The sequence below is a fragment of the Protopterus annectens genome, chromosome 11.part0 (assembly GCF_019279795.1).
Source record: "Protopterus annectens isolate FY-2018-M chromosome 11.part0, PAN1.0, whole genome shotgun sequence".
In the NCBI taxonomy this organism is placed as follows: Eukaryota; Metazoa; Chordata; order Ceratodontiformes; family Protopteridae; genus Protopterus; species Protopterus annectens.
In genome coordinates this window covers 1,142,961,466-1,142,984,190 of record NC_056745.1, presented here as the reverse complement: position 1 = coordinate 1,142,984,190, position 22,725 = coordinate 1,142,961,466, and the positions used below count along the sequence as shown (strand labels likewise).

General features: G+C 39.0%; 1 protein-coding gene across 1 annotated transcript in view; it reads right to left on the bottom strand.

The window, feature by feature from the left end:
- The window catches only part of LOC122815034 (gamma-secretase-activating protein-like), a 529,462-nt gene that overhangs the window by 129,118 nt on the left and 377,619 nt on the right, over positions 1-22,725 (bottom strand). Inside the window, exon 5 of the mRNA XM_044087285.1 lies at positions 11,917-11,967. Coding sequence (XP_043943220.1) covers positions 11,917-11,967 — 51 coding nt within the window. The remainder of the gene's footprint in view (positions 1-11,916; positions 11,968-22,725) is intronic.

Here is a 22,725-nt window from a genome sequence, read left to right as displayed (position 1 = left end):
GTAAAAAAAAAAAAAGGAAGCAGAATGGAGAGGATGAAAGAGGAGGCAAAAAGATGATATTCCTAGCTGAAAATAATGCAAATATCCAGAGAAGAGATGACCAAACGTATTACAAGACCAGTGGTAAAAATTGTGTAAAAAGAAAAGGTAAACAATGAAAAATGCAATCTCTCAAGAATGTTATTCATCAGGACTTCTAAGATGGCTGCACATTGAGTAACAGCTTAATTTCAGCTCTACCAGTGTGAAAAACAGAAACCCAGAAGAGAAAACCAGTGAAATCATTTTTATTGGTAAATTTCAGTAACTGGCTAAGTGCACTGCCAGCAAAAAAGAAATTCAGAGAATCTATAAGAAAAACAATCAGGAAAGGTGGGGAAAAAATACTGACTGGGAAGAATTCTGCAGCTGTCAAGGAAAAAGCAGTGCAAGCTCCAGATTTGGTAAAAGACATGACTTCCAGTAACCTAGAGGAAAAAATGTCAAAAGTACCCAGAGCTGATTAACATAAATAAAACACTGCTGGAGTATATCAACTCAAATAACAAAAGATTGGATAACATATAAGAAGCTTTAAACAGCTATTCAGATGAGGTGATAAAACTGCAAGAATTGGAGGTTGAAATGAAGAAAAGGAAGGATGAATAGGAGACTTCTTGAGAAAAGATGTTTAAAAAAATAATAGAACTAGAGGACAAAACACGCATGGACAACCCTAGATTTTCTGCTGCATCACAGAAGCAGGAAGGAACAGACTGTATTAATTTTATGAAAGCACAAATAAGCACCTGGACTGGTATTCTACAGCAACAGTTATTAATTGAAAGGGTACATCATGTGTATGCTCCAAACCTGGTCATGAGAAAGCAACCTAGACCTTTAACAGTAAAGATGCAGTTCTACCAGCAGAAGGAGTTGATCTGACAAAAGTGTGGCAGAAGAACAAAAAGTGGGAGACAGTACAGTGTTTGTAGAAAGTGATAACTCACTGTAAACCAGGCAAAAGAGGAGTACATTTATTCCACTAATTAGGTAATATCAAGAAGCAGGCATGAGATTCAAACTGCTGTATCCAGTTATCGTCAGAATATTCTTTCCTGGAGGGACAAAATCATTTTTCATGTAGAGTATGCTAAGAAGGAAATACAAAACTTTATCCAACAAAAAGTAAGATGTGAAAGAGGAGACTCTGCTTCTTGCTCTTTTGGTATTAAAGACCACAGAAAGACGGTGCCAGTGAAACCTTTTCTAGTGTTTCAGAGGAAAATGTCTGACAGACGGACAAAAGCATAAGAGCTGATTATATCTGAGTGTGTGTTGGAAAGGAAGCAGAGACTGGACTTGAGAGATGGAGATAAATAGGAATAAAACCAACAACTCAGAAACAGACAAATAAATGTGGGATTATAAAGCATTAGTTATATTTCTGAACCATGACAGAACAAGAAAACCTGGAAATATTGGACTTTTTGACTGTTAAATTTGCTGGGGACTCCAAAGTATATGCCCTACTTCAAGTCATTAATGTTTGGAAGAACAGTTGGGAGAGAAGAGGAAGAAAAAACAGTTAAGTGTAAGTAAAAACTTTCGTTCTGAACAATAATATTTGTATAATGCATAATATCTGTATGCTATAAAGTTTTCTCAGTTAATTTCAAGTGTAATGGGGACACTAAAGTAAACAGGTGCCACTGTTTTTCCCCTTCTTTTTTCTTTCTCCTTGTTTAGTTTTAAGAAATGTAGGCACTGCAATGTAAAAAAAAAAAAGAAAAGAAACATTTGTTTAAAAGACTATCATACAAGAAATGTGTTTTTTCTCATTTTTGCATAAGGGAATGAATGAATTAAGGCCCTTGACTTTACCTAGTAAGAAGTTTTAAGAGAAAGCAAATAAATAAAAAAGAACATTAAACATAATAAAGCTCTCCTCTAGCAAATAAATAAATACTTGTAAAAGCAACTCTGCATCTGGTTCTCATGTCTCCATCTAGACAATCTGGTAAAGAGCAATTAAAACATAATTCCTCTTTCTTTTAATAACTTTCTTTCAATGGTTAAGTATTCAAGTGCTTTCTCATTCTGGGAAAGCAACAAAGAAAAGGCAAATCCAGATAGCACTTAGTAGAAGCACAGGCTGTACTATGCTGCAAGTTTGAGACAACTGTTCCGAACAGGAAGGTAAAACTGCAATACTTGAAGATGTACCTAGTTTTGTGTGTTAATATTAAGAAAACAGGTTTTTGGAGTGTATTGGGGTGTTTTGTAAGATGTCACATAGGCTCAAATGGATATGACAAGAAACAAATGTATAAAAGGTCAACCTGCCAAACATTAGTGTGCGCATGTAACACAAAGACTGTAAGTACTTAACCAAAAAGCTGTTAAAAATAAAAGGCTGAATAATAACTTTCCATTATAATGACCCTTTTAATACTATCTTTAAATGTTACTGTTCTAACAGATATATACAGAAAAGAAAGAGTAGTGAACTATTTAAAAAATAAGAGTGCAAATAGGTATGCTACAGGAGACACATTTGGAAAGAACACATGAATTCGATAAAGAAAGGTTTTCAGGACAGTCATTCAGTGGAATACCTGGAACAGAGGAATAGAGGAGTACTTATATTAATTGCAGGAGGGGCTGCAATAGTGATAGAACATGATAAAAAGAATAATAATGTTAGATATGTAGTACTAAAGTGGCTACTGCAAGGGAGGAGGATTATACCAGCATGTATTTATATTCCACTCAAAACTGCTATAGTGGAGTTTAAGAAAATGTTGAGAGAAATAATCACTTTTCAGCAGGGAATATTACTTATAGGTGGGGACTGGAATTTGATTTGCAGCAGGGAAGATGTGTCTGGGTGGCCCAGAAGGGGAAACATAACAAATGAGGGTAGATTTTGAAGAACTTTAAGGAAATATTTGGCATGGAAGATGTGAATGCACTAGTAGGAGTTTGGAGTGAATTTACATATTATTACCCAAGATACAAAAACTGGGCTAGGTTAGACAGAACTTATATTTCACGGGAACATGTGCATTTAATAGAAAGTTTTTATATGCATCAAATAACTATTTCAGATCATACACCAATAATAACTAAAATAAAAATGCAGGGTTATGAAATAAAAATAAGACACTGGCACTTTCCCATCTATCTGTTAAAATGAGAGAAATTTAAGGAATGAGCAGTGGAAATTATGTGCGAGTTACTACAGAGGAGAGAAATTTCTTCTGAAAATATAGCTAGGGAGGGGGATAAAATTAAAGCAGAGTTTAAAAATAGGGTAGAAATAAAAGAAAGCGAGATATAGTTAAGAAGCAACAAGAACTATTTAGAGGTATTGGCAAATGCTAAAGTATTACAGAATAGGGGAATCTCACAAAACAAAAAAAGGAGCAATGCAGAATGCTAAGCAGAAAATAAAGGATGACCTCAATAATATGCATGAGTTTAGAAAGATTGCTGTTAAGCAACTGTTTCTGATAATAATGCCAGAGCACAAAATCTTTTAGCGTAAAGACACAGGCAACAGAAAGTAGAAAGGGTCGTCGCCAAGTTTAGGGAGCCTAAAACAAGGAAGATAACAAAAGATCCTGTAGAAGCACTAGAAATTTTTTGGAAATTTTATGAGTCTGTATAAAGCAGAGAAATATGAACATTAAGGAATAGATGGTATCCCTGTGGAAGTTTGGAAGCTAGGAGGGAAAAAATTGATAAAGATCTGGAAGGTTTTGTTTCACAGTATTTTAAAAGGAGGAGAAGCACCAACATCCTGAAAGAAAGCGGTGGTGGCTGTTAATACCTAGAGGGTAATGACCCATTAGATCTGGATTCAAACAGGCCCATGTCAATCCCAAGCCATGATTATAAAGTCTCTATGTCTATAATGGCTAAAAGAATAGCAAGAATGATGCCAAAAATTGATAGACATGGACAAGGGGAGGTGAACATTTGGCAACACTAACAGAACATTGATTCAGAGGTCAGCTCAATGTAAGAAAATACCACAATTTTTGGTGGGTCTTGATGCAGAGAAGACATTTGAGAGAGTAAGCTGGGAGTTTATGAGAAGGCAATGAAAGCATTTGCTTTCCCTGATAAAATTATAAGGTTGATTAATAGGATATTATGAGGGATTGGAGGTGAAAATTAAAGCGGGTGGGTTCCTCTCTGATAATTTCTGTTTGAGCAGAGGAATCAGGCAAGGGTGTCCTCTTCTCCTTTTGTTATTTGCATTATATTGAGAACCACTGGCTAAGAAAATAAGAGACTTACAAATTCAAGGATATAATTGGTATGGCAGTCAAGAAAGGCTGGCTCTATTTGCAGATGATATTATTTCATACCAGATAACACAAGAAAAGGACATTTCAGTGTTGTGGAACATTTTGAGGCAGTTTCACATCTTTTCAGGATACAAAATTAACGAAGCCAAAACAAAGGCAGTAGCTATGAATTGTGTACCCACACAAACATTGTTTCAGCAATATCCATATTTATGTGGATATAATAAAATGAAGTACTTAAGAGTGTGGATAAAAAGGATTCTGGTGTGGCAGCTAAGGATACGTTGGAAGAGTCTTAAGCAAAAAATAATAGAAAAACTGAGAAATTGGAAGCTCTGTCATATGGATATAGTTAGCAAGATACAAGTAGTTAAATGTTTTTAGTCCCTTTAGTTAAAAACTTTTTTGATTCACCTGCTGATATTTCTAGGAATACCCACAAACAAAATGGAAATAGTACTTTTGACTGTGCTTTTATTACCACATGTACTGAAGACCATAGTGGTATTTTGGCATTCTTCTCAAGAATTGGAAATTATTTTCTTGCTTTGGGAAAATCCTAGATACTCTGTGTGTGATACCATGGATTGCACACAGGATTGGGAGACCAATTAAGAGATTTTTTGAAATGGTTTCCACTTTGCCTAATAGGAGAAAGGGCACTTTTAAGTGTGGCTTCTGTAGACGATGTAGATGTATTTTCGAAAGACAGAAGGTTACAGTTGGGAAGTATGATGTTCATACTTCTTTCCATTGTACTTGTAATGCTGTGGGGATTATTTACATGGTGAAACATTTGCAGTACAGTGGGTTTTATATTGGAAAGACCAAACAAAGATTTAGGGAACGAATGAACATGGTTCGGATATAAAAAACAAAGCCATGAAAAACTCCCTATATAAACGTATTCAACTTTTTCCAGAACATTGTTTTGCTTTTTTTGGCTTAGACATCATTTCTAAAGATGTCCGGGGTGGACTCTGTGAGGACTTGATTGAATACAAAGAAATGATGTGGCAAGTTAAATTGAATGCCTGCGTCTCCCTAGGTTTGAACGAGCATATTTTTGTTGTTAGTATACTACGCCTTAAGTCCTATGTTATTTAAAGAAAAAAAGTTTCTTTGCAATATAGTTTTTTTTTCTTTTTTTTGTGTCCAAGAAGTTAATAGGTTTTAATATTTTTAATATTTTAAAATTGTATGACACTGTTGATTGGATTTTTAATCACATGCTTTAAGTATAAATAAGTATTTAAACAGGTGGATGTAATGTGGTTTTAATAATTTCTGAAGACTTAAGATACAAACAGACGAAAGTGCTTAATCCTGTATTTTTTATTTTTCGGTTGTGTAATAAAATCTGTTTTTTTTGTGTGGAGTTATCGCACCGGCATTTTGTTTTTTTTTTTTTTTTTTTTGCTTCGGCTTTTGTTGCTTTTTGCTTCTGAGTTTTTATGTTCCTTACTTATTTAAGAGACTACATTGAATGTAAATATGGTTAAATATTTTCCTGAGATAACACAAGAGATAAAAGAATTTCAGTCCTTTGGTAAAAGTTGGTTAAAGATGAAAAAATAATGGTTTGAGGAACAATGTTTAAAATAATCTTTAAAAATCTGATCCATACAACACATACGGGGTACTATTTAATAGCACTGAAAACCAAAATATATTATAAAACCTATTTAAAATAAAAAAAAATAATCTACATGATAAACAGAAATAAAAACTAATGGTAAATGTAGTTGAAAGTAATGACTGTCTTATATTTTCTAGCAACTACCTGCCTTTGGAAAGGGAAAGAAACTACAACAAGGAGATTGGTACACTAATGATAAAGAATGTATTCCTATTTTAAGTGCAAACTTAAACCTAATGAGCACATTAGTCACAGAAACACAGAAAGTAATACTAAGGTAGCTAAAAGTCAATTATAAAAGAAGTATATAGAAGATGCTTGCAATCAAAAATGCAAAGTGCCAGGTCCAGATGGGGTAATAAGTAAATTATTCAAATTATTGAAATCAATCCCAGAGGAGTACGCAATTGTTTTAAATATTCAGTTTAAATATTATCTGAAGATGTTACACTTTTCCAGACTCCTAGTATGGGAGACAGACAGTTCAATACAGTATGATTCATTAGTCTGTGAGAATGTAATCTGTCTAAATTACCTAGCTTTTCTGTCGTTCAAAATGTGGACAGTTATTCATGAGGGAATATGCAAAGCTTGTGGGGGCAGTGCAGAGGCAGGTATGTGTTGTTGAGAGAAACTTGCATTCTTGCACTATATAATGAATAGGAACTGCACTGTGCATGTGTGTGTGAAGTACAGGTTCATAGGTAGGTACTAGGCTATCGGTCCTGGGGCCTATATAAGCCTAAGCCAAAAAGGTTCCCTAGCTTTTGCCACCCAAGAAAATTATTTTCCTGTGCCCCTGTCAAGCAGTGCCGCAGAAGTGATTCCAGAGGTGAATTTCCTATTTTCCATCCAGTCGTCAAGATTTTTCTTAAAGAGGGCCAATGAAGAGCTTTGCTTGACATGAATGGATAGTTTGTTCCAGAGTATGGGAAGTCTCTGGGACAGGAATCTATCCCTACAGCATGTTCTGTTTATTGTGGTGACAAGGTTTAGGTCCCTGGAGTATGTGGTTCAGAGAGATTGGGATTTCTTTAAGTGTAGCATGTCCAGCAGCATTGGGTTTGAAACAGCTTTGTATGTTAGAGATCGCCTCTGAGTAGGCAATATGTGACGGAGTACAGCTGGAGTTTTTTTGAGACTGTCTGCGTATGGCATCTGTTTGAGGCCGGTAATCCTCTTAGTGAGGTATTTCTGTGGCTTTTCCAATTGTTGTAGGTGTCTTGTGAGATACATGCCATACGAGGCACTGTGCTCTATAATGGGTCTGATGAGGGATGAGTAGAGAGGAACAATGACCTTTTTATAGTGGAGAAGCCTTCTGTGATGAGGTGTGCCATGTAGAAGGATTTCCTGACTACTGTGATGATGTGGATAACAAAGGAGAGACTACTGTCCACCTGTGTCCAGAGGTCTCTTATCACACTTTCAGCGTTTAGTGAGCTACCGCCTATGTGGTAGTTCATGGGTACCGAGTTTTTCCCAAAGGGGATGACAATGCACTTCTTGGTATTGAGCTAGAGGCCATGACTTTGACACCAAACATCTGTCTCTGTGAGGCCCTTTTGTAGAATGTCTACATCATTAGGTGATTCTATTATGGCTCCCAGTTTGCAGTAATCTGCAAACTTTATTAGCCAAAGACCTTTTGTGTTGGCCTGCACTTCAGAGAAGTAGATGCTGAACAGGAGAGGACCAAGGACCGTACCCTGTGGTACTCCACTCGTCACTGATCTGAAGTCGGACTTGGAGTCGGCTACTTTTACTGTGTGGGTTCTGTCAGTGAGCCAGTTGGCTACCCATCTTGTGACATAGGGATTTATGCCCAGTTTAGTGAGTTTATCTATAATTCCATAGTGGGGGATGGTATTGAAAGCCTTGGTGAGGTCAAGATAGGCTGTGTGCACTACCTTGCCCTCGTCTACGGCTCTAGTGACTGTTTCAAAGAAGTCAGTCATGTTTAGTACACATGCTCTACCTTTTACAAACCCACACTGAGTGGGTCCAGGGTTTGGAGGTTACCTATATCTTTGTTTAAAACCTCTAAGATAATACGTTCCATGGCCTTGCAGACCAGGCTCATTAGGCTAATGGAGCAGTGTCCGGGGTCAGTGGTGGCACCCCCTTTGTGGAGTGGGATGATCATCACGGTGCACCATTCAGTAGGCACATAGCCTGAGGTGAGGCTATGATTGAACACGGTACTTGGGGTGCCAGTTCGTTCTGTAATTCATGCAGTACACAGCCTGGAATGTTGTCTGGTTCTCATGGATGCTGTGTTCTTGGCTTTGGAGAGTGTGATCTTTACTTGTTCATCCATGATTACAGGGGCTTTGCATTCTTCTGGTATTAAGATAAGCCCTTTGGAAGGTGAGAGGTGGGTAAAGTTAGCACTGAACCTATCTGCCAGGATGCTGGCAATATCAGTTGGTTCTGTACACTTAGTGCCATTGTGCTGTAGCTCAGAGCAGATCTGAGTGTTGCCATTGAGATTCTTGACATAGCTTTAAAATGCTTTGTGGTTGTCTTTGGAATCAGTGGCGATTTTATTTTCATAACTGGCTTTGGAGGATTTTGTGAGGGATCTCAGCTTCTTGGTGAGGCTGACCAGGGAGTTTCTCCAATCTTGGGCTCTTACTCTTTTTTTGCAACAGCTTCTACCTTCTGTTGTTGGGTTTGTTTATGGCAGGGGACCACCAGATTGGCTTCCTTTTTCTGGAGGATAGTGTCTTGGTTCTGTTGGGGGTAGCACAATCCATGCACTCATGTACGTGCTTATACATATACAGTGCATTTGTGTAAGATTCAGCAGTCGTACCTGTATTTTCCATTTGCATGGGTGTTGTGTAGTTTGCCACTTCTGTTTTAAGAAGCATGTAGCTGGCTTTGGAGTAGTTTTTGATAGTGGTTTCCTTAATGAGGTGTGGGAGGGGATATGGATGTCTAGGGTGATTAGCTTGTGGTTGGCTCTGACCAGCAAGGAGTTGACCTCTGGCATGGAACACCGGTTACCCATATTGGTAATGACCAGGTCCAGGATACTGCTGCCCCTGATGGGGGTGTGGACAAGCTGATCCAAGGTGTTGGAATTTATGAATTCCAGAAAACATTGAGCGAATGAGTTGGTACATGAGTAGTTTTCACAGTTGATGGTGAGGTAGTTGAAATCACCCGTAATTAAGGTATTGGGTTGTACCTTAATATTTTCCAGTACCTTAAGAAATGAAGAGTGGGAATCCTGGGGCATGGTGGGGGATCTGTAACAAGCTGCAACTTGGATTGCAGTCTTGCCCAGTGTTAGTTGCACTTGGATAATTCTGGATGCATTATGTTGAGCAACGAGCCTGGAGGTGTGGATATCCTTAATGAATATGGACATGCCTCCAGCTTTAGTTTATAGCATTCTATGACCTCATTCCTGGCTGAAAAGGGTCCAATGTGACCATTCAGTTACTCCTTTTAGACCCATAAATAAATAATAAAATCACAGAATTGTTTATTTCAGCAGGAAACAGCAGAAGAACTTTGTTTATTGCTTAGATAATGGTAGACTGAGTAAATGGTATATGTTATACACCAGTGACAGTGTTCTTAATCGGAATAACATGGTATTTGTGGATGAATTACCAATTCTACAAAGTGGTATGTGAATCTTTTCTTTTATTTCAGTCTAAAAATAGTTAAAAAAAATATCACTACAACTGGTTAGCCCTCGCTGAATGGGGCACTGATTTGTGTTCATATATTTTGGGCAACAACATGACTGCTACAGCATCCACCATCATCTATTTATATTATAAACAAAAATTACACTTGCAGTTTATTGCTATGATGTTTTTGGTTAGTTGCATGTTAATGTTGCTACTGCCTCGATGTCCAAACTCTAGGATTCAGTCCTTACTTTCAGCTTACCATCTGTGTAAAGCCTGCATGTTTTCACAATATTCAGGAAATTTTTTACAGGTACTCCAGTTGGTTCACAAAGGCATGCTGATTGATTGGCCTCTCAAAACTGTTGATGTATATTGCAAACTACAGTTTATTAACGCAATTCCAAAATCAAGGCATTTTCGTCCTATCCACTGGACTTCATCAGATAATTTCTTTCATCATTAAAATCAGTTATATACTTCCTTCATTTCCATTTTCCAATCAAATAACTTCAATTAATTCAAATAGACAAATCAGTATACCTCTAAAAACTCATGAATATTAAAATACTAAAATAGGAACAAAGGAACATTTAAATGTGGGAAATGTAGTCAGTGTAAGTATATAGCTAATAAGGAGAATATATATATTGAGAGCAGAGGTAAATTGATTAAGAGTAATGGATTATATAGTTGTGATACCAAGGGATTAGTGTATCTGGCCACCTGTGTCAAATGTGGGTCCTTTTACATAGGCAAAACGGAGAGAACTTTAAAAAGAAGAATTTACGTGCATACCTATGATATTATAAAAATGAAAGATACTAATGCATTGTATAGACATACGAAGGTATGTGAAGATAGTATATTTTATTTTTTTGTAATTGAACATATAAAGAATAATATTAGAGGGGAACCATGGGAGGACACCATAGGATATAGAGAACTATGGTGGCAGATTACACTGGAAGCAAATAAATCCCAGGTTTAAATGAATATATATCAATTTTACCTGTAATGAAATTAAAGGCAGCTAAAATATAATTTTAAGTGTAGTAAAACATATGGTCAATAGATGGTGCTGTTGTATTAACTTTTGCTATTAATGTGTGTGTGTGTGTGTGTGTGTGTGTGTGTGTGTGTGTATATATATATATATATATATATATATATATATATATATATATATATATATATATATATATATATATATTTAGAAAAATATAATTAGCCCCTTTAATATGAATGGAATTGATTTTAATAGTGATTAATAGATATAAGTTAAAGTTTTTATAGAAATTTGATGTATTTATGTGAATTAAATGAATTGTATTTTAATATTCATGAGATTTTAGATGCATACTGATTTGTCTATTTGAATTAATTGAAGTCATTTGATTGGAAAATGGAAATGAAGGAAGTATATGACTGATTTTAATGATGTAAGAAATTACCTGATGAAGTCCAGTGGTTAGGACGAAAATGCCTTGGTTTTGGAATTGCGTTAATAAACTGTAGTTTGCATTTCACTTTTCGATTGTGGTGGATTTAATTGTGCTTGGTGACATTCTTCAGAGAATTGCCTGTTTTTCTTGGTTTTGGTCGAGAACTGTTTCTTGTTGATGTATATTGCATTTGGTAATGCCCTTGTTACCTTACATTTAAGGTCCTACTAAACAAGAAGTGTGTGGGGGTGGGGCCCAAAGTATATTTAATATGCTACTGTTTGAAAGTAATAGCTACCACTTCCTTTAGTTCAAAGACTTGGGGTTTATTCATTCATTGTCTGATTACCCATTTAATACAATTTATGGCTGTGGAGTAGCCAGAGTCTCTCAAGATGCTTAGTGGGAGCAAGGCAGGGAAAATCTATCCCGAGAGAGAAACAGAGACAGACAGACAGACAGACAGACAGACACACACACACACACACACACACACACACACACACACACACACACACACACACACACGTTGCCAAATCATCTACACGTTTTCAGAATGTGGCAGAAAAACAAAAATATTAAAAAACACTGCAAACAGATTAAACAATGAGATTCCACAAAGAAGGCATCCCTACTGATAACTAAAGAAGAGAACAGTACAATGTTGTGAGGTAGCAGTCCTAAACACTGCGCCACTGTGGCTTTCAGAGTCAGTGCAGTAATAATAAATTTTACCGAAACGTCTCATACTATGCTGTACTTACACATTTCACAAAACATGCTTCAGCAATGTGTATATGTTTCTTTGAAAAGTAAGTGTACTTTATTGTCTTGTGTATACATATATACATAAACAATTTAAATCAAACATTGTGATAACATACCTGTTCTAAAAGGCATGTCTCCATTTCTCCTTGACTGAAGAATGCTAACAGCTAAAAAAAAAAAGGCAGTTTCATTTGCTTAACTTACTCTTTTCATCCATGTAACTTACAGAAAATATAAATTATAATAAAACATGCATTGATATATCTTGTTTCATAAATGGAATCCAGGAACAGCATATCCACAGTTATTTAAACATAGATCAGTTTGAAATACTTTGAAATACTGCAGTATAATTTCACAATGGGCTGTAACTATGACTTAAACATTACTTGTCCAAGTTGTCCTATAAGAAGTTGGCAAGAAAACCAGTCTGAATAAACACCCATTCAAAGTCTATCACAATTTGTGTCACGCAATGTTTTGACTTTGGACTATATATCAGTTATATAGGCTTCCACTGGTTTCTGTTGTGAGTTTATTTATTAAAGTGATGTGTATTCTTCTGGTTCTCATTACAACCAGGAAATCTCAGTTATTGTTGTTTGTCTTTCGTCTTTTCCCGGTTAGGGGTCGCCACAGCGGAACTCCGGTCCACTAATGATTGGCAGTTTTTTTTTTATGGTGTCGAGTTGCCAGCCCAAGGCCAACCTTTAACGAATGTATGCCCATTCAACGCATGTCTTTCAAACACCCACTCGACCGTGGGGAGGACATGCAGACTCCACACAGAAGGCACTCCCAACCCAAGCCGAGAATCGAACAGGAGAACCTCTTGCTGCGAGGCAACAACACTACCGCTGCACTACCATGGAAGTCAAACCAGGAAATCTCAGTACTGTTTACCAGTTTAGTTTGCATACAGCATAGCACATTTCATTTGATAACAATACAGCTTGTCCTATGGATTTAACAAATAATGTTGCATGTTTACATTTAAATTTTAAAACACACTCGAAACCCAATTGAGGCAGTTTTTAAATTGCAGCTAAATTTACTGTTTAAGAATAACCTACACCAAGCAACCTGAGTTAATGACTGTGTACAGGACGTACAGGCTAAACTTCATCTCTATGCACTAAAAACATGTACAAGTTTCTTTCAGAACAACCCATTCAAATTATTTATGTATTAAACAGGCAAGTAAATTTGTCTATACAGATAATTTTCAGTCATGATGCAAGCCACAGGAGCACAATATCCATTATATGATACATAAATCACCAAACTATAAGTATGTACGTGACAGGAATAAAAACATATCTATATGTGTAGAAAGTAGGCAAAATGTGAATATGTGTTTATGAACAACAATGTGGCACCTGGCTCTGCATTTTAATGTAAACTTTTTTTAGCAAACCAGTATTCTTGTCAGAACACTCCAGATTGTTAGTTGTTCAGAAGGCCTATAAGATCATGGAGTTCTCTGCTGAAGCATGTCCATTTAGAAGTTTTCTGCTTGAAGGTCTTTGCCTGGCATTCATTCATTAAAATGCAGAGACCCCGGATCTTGAGGGAACTGAAGATGCTCCACACCCCTATGTAAGGCATCTGAAAAGAGTTCCTGAAATGGGACTGGAAGTTGGAAAGGAACCACATAAGTGTCCAGGAGCAATGGAGAAATTGTTAGAACTTACTGTTAAAACTTTCTAGTTTTATTACAAAACACTTTCCTGTAAAAGACTGTACCAAATCCAGAATAGAATCAATGGAGTAGCGCTTTTGTCTTCATATGGGATAACTTCATCAGATCTGAATGAACAGATTGTCTAGATAAGGAAAGATCTGAATGTCTCTCATCCTGCAGAAGGCAATGACAAGAATGAGGCATTTGGTGAATACTCTTCGGGAAGTGGAGAGGCCAAAGGTCAAAGTAGAGAACTGAAAATGCAAGGACAAAACAAACATAAAACCTTCCTGTAAAGGGGGTGCATGGGGATGTTTAGGTAGGCATCCCTGAAGTCCACAGATACCAAGGCGGCCTGGAGAAGGAGAAGAGGGAATAGGGCTTGAAGTGAAAACATCAGAAAGAAAGGGACGTTTAGAAAGATGTTGAGCTGAGAAAGGTCCTGAATAGTCTCCAGGTGCCTTCCTTCCTGAGAACCAGGAACATCCTAGAATAAAAACCTTTCCCTTCCGGGGTAGGGGGCACAACCTGAATGGTGCCCTGAGCCAAAAGGGGCTGAAGCAGTTCTGGAAAGAAAGAATTCTGCTCCTGAGGAGGTTGAACGATGCCCAGAAAAGGAGGAAGGGATTTCCACACTATGAAATATCTCTGGTGGATGATGGACAAAACCCAAGAGTCTTGAGTGTCCCTTAACCAACCGGGAATGGACAGAAAAAGACAAAGGGATAAAAGAAATTGGCCTAGGAAAAGGAGAAGCAAACTGTCACATAAAACCTGATTCAGGAGGCTTCTGAGAAGTAGGAGTCTGAGTAAACGTAGCTTGAGGTACATACTTAGAACCCTTTTTACATTTAGTTGAAGAGTGAGACTGTTTGTATGCAAAGGGAGATTTGGATGGCTAATTACTCTGACATTTACGGATAGTACAAAGAAAAATATATTTCAATTCATGCAAAGTCCTGCCTTTATCAAGTAGGGACTTAAAAAGCTCAGCAGCAGTAGCAGAGCCAAAAAGGTTCTTATTATCACAAGGAGCATCCAACAATTTAGCTTTCATGTCATCAGGTAAAGGCTGAAGACAACCACAAGAGTAATGTCTCAAAACAGAACCAAATACAGCAGCATCAGCTGCCTCATAACTACATTGAAGAGTAACTAACCATGTGAGAGGTAGAACCTAATAAAGAAAGGGTTTAGGCCTTCACTTCTGAATCAGGGAGGTCAGAATATGCCCAAGACGCTTGGGAAAGAAGGGCTAAAACATACTTGGTCATATCAGTCTTGTAATTAATAGCCATAAAAGTCATGGTGGCAGCAGTGTAGACCTTTTTGCCTAGATGTTCCATTGTTCTACTGTCTTTATCTGAAGGAAGTAGTTTAGTAGATAGCAAAAGTTTAGGTTTGTTGAAAGACATAGACACTACAGAAGGATCAGCAGAAGGACATTTGTACAAAAACTTAATCATCAGGCACTTTGTAAAGCCAGGACTAGAGGAACAACAGAAGGTTTGGGAGACTCCATCAGGAGGAGTTCATAACACCTCTTTTGAATATCAGAAACCTAAGAACAGTCCAATTTGAAATATTCCATCATATGAGAATTAGTGTCCCCAAAAGAGAGTTCTTGTAAAGGAGAATCTGGACTGAAAGAATCCTCTTCCTCAGACCCATAATCCACAGGTGAAGGGATTTGAGAAGAATATGCCAAAAGCTCTTCCCCAGAATCCAAATCCTCTTCAGAGGACTCCTGCTCTCAGGGCCTCTCTTAAGAGAAGTAGCTAACCAGGGAGGAACAGGCAAACAGACCCCTGAGTAAAATCCTGCCATTCATGTTGAGAATCTTTAATAGCAAGGGAAATATGTTTTTCTTTTTTCTTTTGAGGGACATCTGCCCAAAAAACTCTAGGAGGTTTGGACCCTTGCCAACATTCAACCAACACAGTAGGAATCTCCTCCCAAACTGGAATCCCCTTCGGTCCCTTAGATATAATCAGCCAAAGTTCCCCTCAACATCCAGAGCAGGAGTTTGTAAAGCCTCTGAGGACATGTCAGAACTTGGATCCATGTTGGCCTCTGATAGGTTGTGGGAGAGGAATCCAATGCAGCAACTGGATACACTGGGCTTTCACTAGCCTCAAGAGAGTCATCCATGGGAGGTGGTACAGCAGCTGAATCAGACTTGAGTTTTTTGGTCTTTTTCTTGGCAGATGACTGACCTTCAGGATGGGAAGATTCTGTCATAACACTTTGTGTCAACAATTTTAGACATTGGTTCTCTAGGTAAATCAATGAGGAGGAGAGATGACTACCTTGGGTCTTAGGGATTAAGGTTCAGCAGACAGAAAACTGTGTATGGTTGTGAGATGCACCCAAACATAACAGACACTGCTCATGATGGTCTTTATAGGGAATCTGCCTCCCACATTGACATTTTCCCTTTCTTGATGACATGTAAACACACCAAAATTAAAACATTCCACTGAGGGAAAATGTAGACTGCCCAACAGAAAATACAGTTGTGTAAAATCCATAATGGTAGATGTCCTTCTTTTCACTGTTGCAGTATTCATTACAATCAGGATCCAATGCCAAGGGCAGCCTGATGTCTGGCCAGTATACCAAATCCTTTAGCTTGCTTTAAGGTATGCAGTACAATGTAGATATGCTCCTTACATAATGTAGGGCATAAAGGTGATGTCTGGACATACCAACCTCAAAACTGACAGCTCCAGTAGGAATGCCAGTCCAAGGAATAGATAGGTAATCAGTACAAATAGACCAGGGGGAGGAGGGCAGGAATGAATACTGCAACAGTGAAGAGAAGGACATCTACCACTATGGTAAGAGTTTATACAACTGTACAATGTCCTTCCATTTCATTGCTGCAGTACTCATTACAATGGGGAGAGTGCCAAAGCTCAGGAAGAAATGTGGTAGCAGGAAGGACCAGCAAAGCCTTCTAGGAAGACATGAAGGATGGCCCTAGCAAAACCAACCCTAGCTCTGGAGTCTCCATTCAACCTGCAGTGCTTGGTAAATGTGTCCACAGAAGTCCAGATAGCTGCCTCAGGAATACAATTAGTATCCAAACCCTTAAAGCACCAGAAGAAGCCATAGCTCTAGTAGAATGAGCTTTAACAGAATAAGGAAGGCTCTTACCATGAAAGGAATAACAAAAAGAAATAGTTTTTGAAATGCAAGAACAAATAGTCTGCTTGGACACCACTAATCCTAAGGATCTAGGATGAAAGGAAACAAAGAGCTGATCAAATTTTCTAACAGTCTTAGTCTTACCCAAATGACATCTGAGTTGCCTATGTATAGCCAATGTGTGCATCACCTTCCCACTGGCAAATTGCAGAGAAGGGAAAAAGTTGGACAAATGAATAGACTGATTAAGGGACAACTCATTCACCACCTTGGCCATAAAAGATGGATTAGTACGCAAGGACACCCTGTCCTTATGAAACACCAAAAAAAGGAGAACAAGCCATAATGGCTTGAAGCTCAGACAGTCATGTGGAAGAAGTCAGGGCTAACAAAAGTACAGTCTTCCAAGAGCAACGTTTCAAGGAAGCTGAAGCTGCAGGCACAAAAGGAGCCTGAGACAATTCTTCCAAAACAAAATTAAGATCCCAGAGAGGAGAAGCAGTCTTCCTGGGAAGCCTAATATGAAGGATGCTTTTAAGGAACTGTCTAGCTTCAAATCTAGAAGTTAAAGGAGGAGATAAAGGCAGACAAGCAGAGACAGCTGATAAGTGGGACTTAACAGATGACTAAGCCAACCCAGCACTGAACAATTCACACAGGTAAGACAGAACCAAAGGAACATCCACAGAAAATGGATCCAGGTTATGAGAAAGAAACTCAACAGAAAACCTCTTCCATTTGGATAAGTAGGATTTCCTACTATTGGGATTCCTGGCCTCCTGAAGGACCCTAGGCACTTCCCCAGAAAAAAAGGTGTCTATATGAAATTAAAAACCTATCGACCACAGTGTCAGCTGAAGAATGGATAGGTGGGCATGGATGAGAGATCCCTTGTCTTGTGCGGGTAGATCCACCATCCTGTGAGGTATCTTGTGATGATTGCCCTTGACTAAGTGCAGAAGAAGAGGAACCAATGCTGTCTTGGCCAAAAGGGAATCACCAACACGATTTAAGGAGCATCCTGTTGAATTCTGAACAGGAGTTTTGGAATAAGGGATAGGGGAGGAAAAGTATAAAGAAATATCCCCTTCCAAGCAAAAGATAGGGTGTCCACCTTTCAAACCACAGGACTTGAGACTCTGGCACAAAATAGAAGAAGTTGTTTGTTCAGAGAGGAGGCAAAAAGATCTATTTGAGGAGTAACCCATTGGTGGAAAATGTCCAGTAACACATCCCTGTGAAGCATTAATTCATGGAATTAAGTTAGGGATCTGCTCAGAGTGTCTGCCACAATGTTTTGATCTGGCTGAATGTAAACTGCCTGAAGAGTCGCTTGATAATAGATAGCAAGATCCCTCACTAGGAGTGCCAACAGGCAAAACACCTTGGGAGGTCCTGGGGGAGAAAAGAGGATGAAAAGCCTGAAGCACTAGCAGAAGAGCTCTCATCTCTTTGACACTGGTGTGTTCTTTCTGTTGTAGAGGCGAACACACCCCCTGCACCTTTAGGGAGCCAAAAACTACTCCACATCCCATGTCTAAACCATCTGTGAACAGCTCCTGAGAGGGACTAGGGGATGAAAAGGAAGTCCTGGATTTAGAGACAACTGCTGGATCCACCAGTGAAGTTCCTTCTAGAGATAAAATAGAACAAGAACTATAAATTCTAGGGGATACAAGTGCTGACACCAAACTGACTTGAGAAGCCAGTGAATCATTCTCATGTGGAGATTGGTCAGAGGGAGGGTAGGGATGATGGATGCCATGAACCCCAGAGCTCTTAGAAATTCCCTGACTGTTATAGAGGCCAGAAGAAGAGTTTGAATGAAAGAAATGAGTGATTAGACCTTGGGAGGAGACGGGGATGCCAGCACAGGCACAGTCTGTATCCTGCACCCCAGAAAAGCTGGTCTTGAGAAGGAGTCAGAAAAGTCTTATTGAAGTTTATTTTCATTCAAGTAAGGAAATAATTGGATCCTATGAGTACTGCAAAAATCAATCACAGGAATGAGGCATTTGGTGAATACCTTGGGCAGTATAAAGGCCAAAGGGCAAAGCACAAAACTGAAAATGCCAGGAAGCAACAGAGAAATTTAAAAACCTCCAGAAAAGAGGATGAATTGTAACATGGAGATAAGCATCCCTGAGATCCAGAGACACCATAAAAATCTGAGGAAACAAAAAGGGGAACAAAGTCTGAGGGGACAACATTTGAAAAGAGGGCACCTTCAGAAAAGTCTAGAGAGGTCTAGAATTGGTCTCCCAGTACCCTCTTTCCTGGGCAATAGAAACATCCTGGAGTAACCCCCCCCCCCTTTGATGCACAGGTACCTCTTGAATAGTACCCTCAGTCAAAAGATTCTGCAGCACCTATGGAAAGACAGTTGTCCCGAGGGGGCTGTAGTATACCCATAAAAGGGGGAACGGATTTCCAGACCATGAAATACCCCTGGCAATAATGGACAGCGGTCTATGTTCAGTCATCAAATGGAAAAAGCATGGAACTTCATGCTTCATCAAACATGCTGTTCATCGAGCCATTCGAGTAAGATCTCACTACAGTAGGGGTCAGGAAGTTTGCCCTTGTCCTCACTGTAGTGCGATCTTAGAGTTGGTATATATAATTAGTGGGGGGTACAGCCCCCCACATGGGGAATTTCGCTGAATGGCATTTTCAATGTAATGCCATTTTGTGATTTTTCCGTTCAATGACTGAACACAGACCCAAATGAACAGGACCCAGGAATACTGAGTAATCTATAGCCAAACAGGAACAGAGAGCGAGAGAAGAAGAGAAAGAGCAAAGTGACTAGGAAAAACAGGATAGTCAGAAAGCACCTGCTTTATCTGGAAAAGAAGACTTCTGAGGCACAGAAGTCTGAGTAGCATTAGCAGGAGGAGCCCACTTGCCACCTTTTTTACCCTTAGGAGGAGGATGAGATTGCCTGAGAACAAAGACTGGTTTATTGGGATAGTTTCTCTGAAATTTAGGCACAGGACAAAGATAACACATGTTTAAGTTCCTGCAAAGCCTTGCCCTTATCCTGAAGCGATTCATACACAGCGACAGCAGCTTCAGCAAACAAGAGTCTATTGTCAAGAGGGGCATCCATCAACTTAGCCTTAATGTCATCAGGCAAAAGTTGAAGATGAAGCCAAGAACACCTCATCACTGACGCAAAAGCAGCAGCCCTAGAAGAAGCATTTGCTGCATCATAACAACACTTGATGGAATGATGAGCCACGTGGGATAAAGTACCTAAAAGGGAAAGAGCAGAGGTCTTACCCTCTGAGTCTGGAAGATCAGAAATAAACTGACAATTCTGTGACAGGAGAGACAACAAATACCTTGACATATGAGTCTGATAATTAACAGCCCTAAAAGCTGAGGTAGCAGAGTTATAAACCTTCTTGCTTAACCTTTCCATCCTTTCCATGGTCCTGCTATCTTTATCAGAGGACAGTAACTTGGCAGAAGAAAGCAATTGAGAGGGCTTGTTAGAAGCCACTGACACAACTGAGGGGTCAGCAGAAGGACATTTGTATAAAAATTTACAGTCCTCGGGTGCCCTATAAAATCTATCAGGTTTCTTGAGAGCAGGGGACTGAGACTCTGAAGCCCTAGAAGCATTGGAAAATGCATCCAACAAGGGAGTCAAAACAGGGGTAACAGCGCTGAATGCCTAGGAGAATCCATCTGCAGTAACTCATAATACCTGTTTTGTACCTCAGAAACCTAAGCATAATCCCATTTAAAGAACTCCATCATCCTGGAGATTGTGTCCCCAAAAGAAATCTCTTTAAAGGGAATATCAGGACTGGTAGATCCTCTTCCTCTGATTCATAATCCAAAGGAAAAGGAATCTGTGAAGAGTAAGCAAGGGATTCCTCATCTGAATCCGGCTCCTCAGAGGGGAGTAGTAGGACGGGGGGGTCTGGAACAGAAACTCCCTTGAACAGGCTTCAATGCCATTAAAGCACTTAATCCCTGAGTGAAGGACTGCCATTCACTCTGTAGATCCTTAGGAGCAGGAGTTATATGTTCAGTCTTTTGCTTTTTCTTCAATGGGACATCTACCTTATAAAATTCAGAAGGCTCTGACTTAGAACAGTATTCAGTAATGGTAGTAGGGACTTCTTCTGCGACTAACATTTGAGGAACACCCCTAGGCCCCTCAGAGATAATCAGTCGAGTTTCCTCCTGAACGTCCAAAGCAAATGTCTGCAATGCCTCCTTGGATGTGCTTAAAGTCAGATCCCCACTGGCCTCCAACCCGGTCATGGCAGAGGAATCCAACGATAAAGCATTCTCTCACCTTGGAAGAGACATCTGGCAGAGGCTGAATAGCAGAAAATTCCGACATAGGCTTCTTGGCCTTCTTCACTGAGGCTGTCCCTTGGAATGGGAAGTTCCCTTCATTGTGTCATTTGCAAGAAGCTTAAGACACTGGTTTTCAAGATAAAGCACCAAAGAAGCAAATCTACTACAAAGGGTTTTAGGTACAAAGGCCTGACAGATGGAACAGAATGTTTAGTTATGAGAGGGGTCAAAGCAAAACAGACAGTGTTTGTGGTGGTCTTTATGAGGAATTTGTCTCTCACACTGGCATTTACCCTTCTTGGATGACATAAAACCCCACAAGCAACAATTAAAGAAAGGTAAATAAAAAAGAACCCCAACGGGGCACTTATCTGTAATGGTTTGGTGAACCAGCAACGGAAAGGGCATTCAGACCGACTATCAAGAAATGGTGTTTGGACTGGCAGCAAAGAAATTCTGAGATTGGTACATCCAGATGCCATCTTTATGCTGTACACTATGCGAGGAGCATACATGTGATGTATGGCATACCTTACAGCAACCTAAAGGCTTTGGTATACTGGTCAGAAGTTGGGCCGTCCTTGGCAGGGGATCCCTATTGAAATGAATACTACAACAATAAAATGGTAGGATATCCAGCAATACTGGCATTTCCTTATCATCTAACTCTTGACACAAGTGGCTAAGTTTACTTGGGGATTCCTGGGCAGGAATGAATGGTCTGTAGGGCTCTTACCTGCCTGCCCATTATGCCCTGCTTCCTTGACTTTGGAAAGAATGGTCCAATTAGGTGCAAGTAGAGGAGCTTGGGCTCAGTACTGTGGGGTGCAAAAAAAGCAGGGGCCCTGTTAGGAAGATGAGAGGTAAAAAAAAGAGTAAACACACAAACCTCAGGACCACAGAAGAATCCGGAGGAAAGGAATATGGACTGAAATAGTGAATGTTCTTAAACATGCTGTATTGTTAATAAATTCCTAACACAACTGCAATATGTTCAATGTACTATTCATTGTTGCAGTCATCATCTGTGGGGTTACTCCCAGAATACAGTCATATGAGTGGCTGGCAGAAAATGTAAATTAAGAAGATCAAACCCTGCAGGATGGCAAGGCAAACTGCCTCAGATCTAGTTGTCACACCAAGTTTGTAATGTCTTGAGAAGGTATGTACTGAGCACCAGCTGGCTGCTTCTAAAGCAGGCTGGGTGCTGACCCTGCTTAAGAATGCTGTGGTGGCTGTAGTGGCTCTAGCAGAATGTGCTTTGACTTTACCTGGGACTGGTTTGTCATACTCTGAACAGCAGTAACAAATATTATCTTCAAGATGTTTAGGGAGGATTTGCTTATTAATGGATTTTCCTTTATGCCTCTAACCAGGGATAAAAATAGATGATCAGTTTTTCTTTTTTCTTTTCCTATCAGGATAAAATCTAAGCTATTTTTTCTCCAACCTAGAAATTTAGACCTATCTCCCCTTTATTTTGGGGCTTAGAAAAAAAAAAACAAAGGTAAGTGAATGACTTGACTAAAGGACAACACTACTTTTGGCTTGAAAGAGGGATCAGTGCAAAAGGAAAGCCCATCCTGGTTAAAAAAAAAAAAAAAAAAAAAAAAAAAAACTAAAAAGGATTCCTTCCACATCAAGGCCTGCAACACTGAGATCTTTCCATCAGAGGTGGTTGCCACCAAAAACATCATCTTCCAAGATAAAAATGGCAGAGAAGAAACTACTGAGTCAAAATAGACTTGATTAGCTTTTTAAAAACACAGCT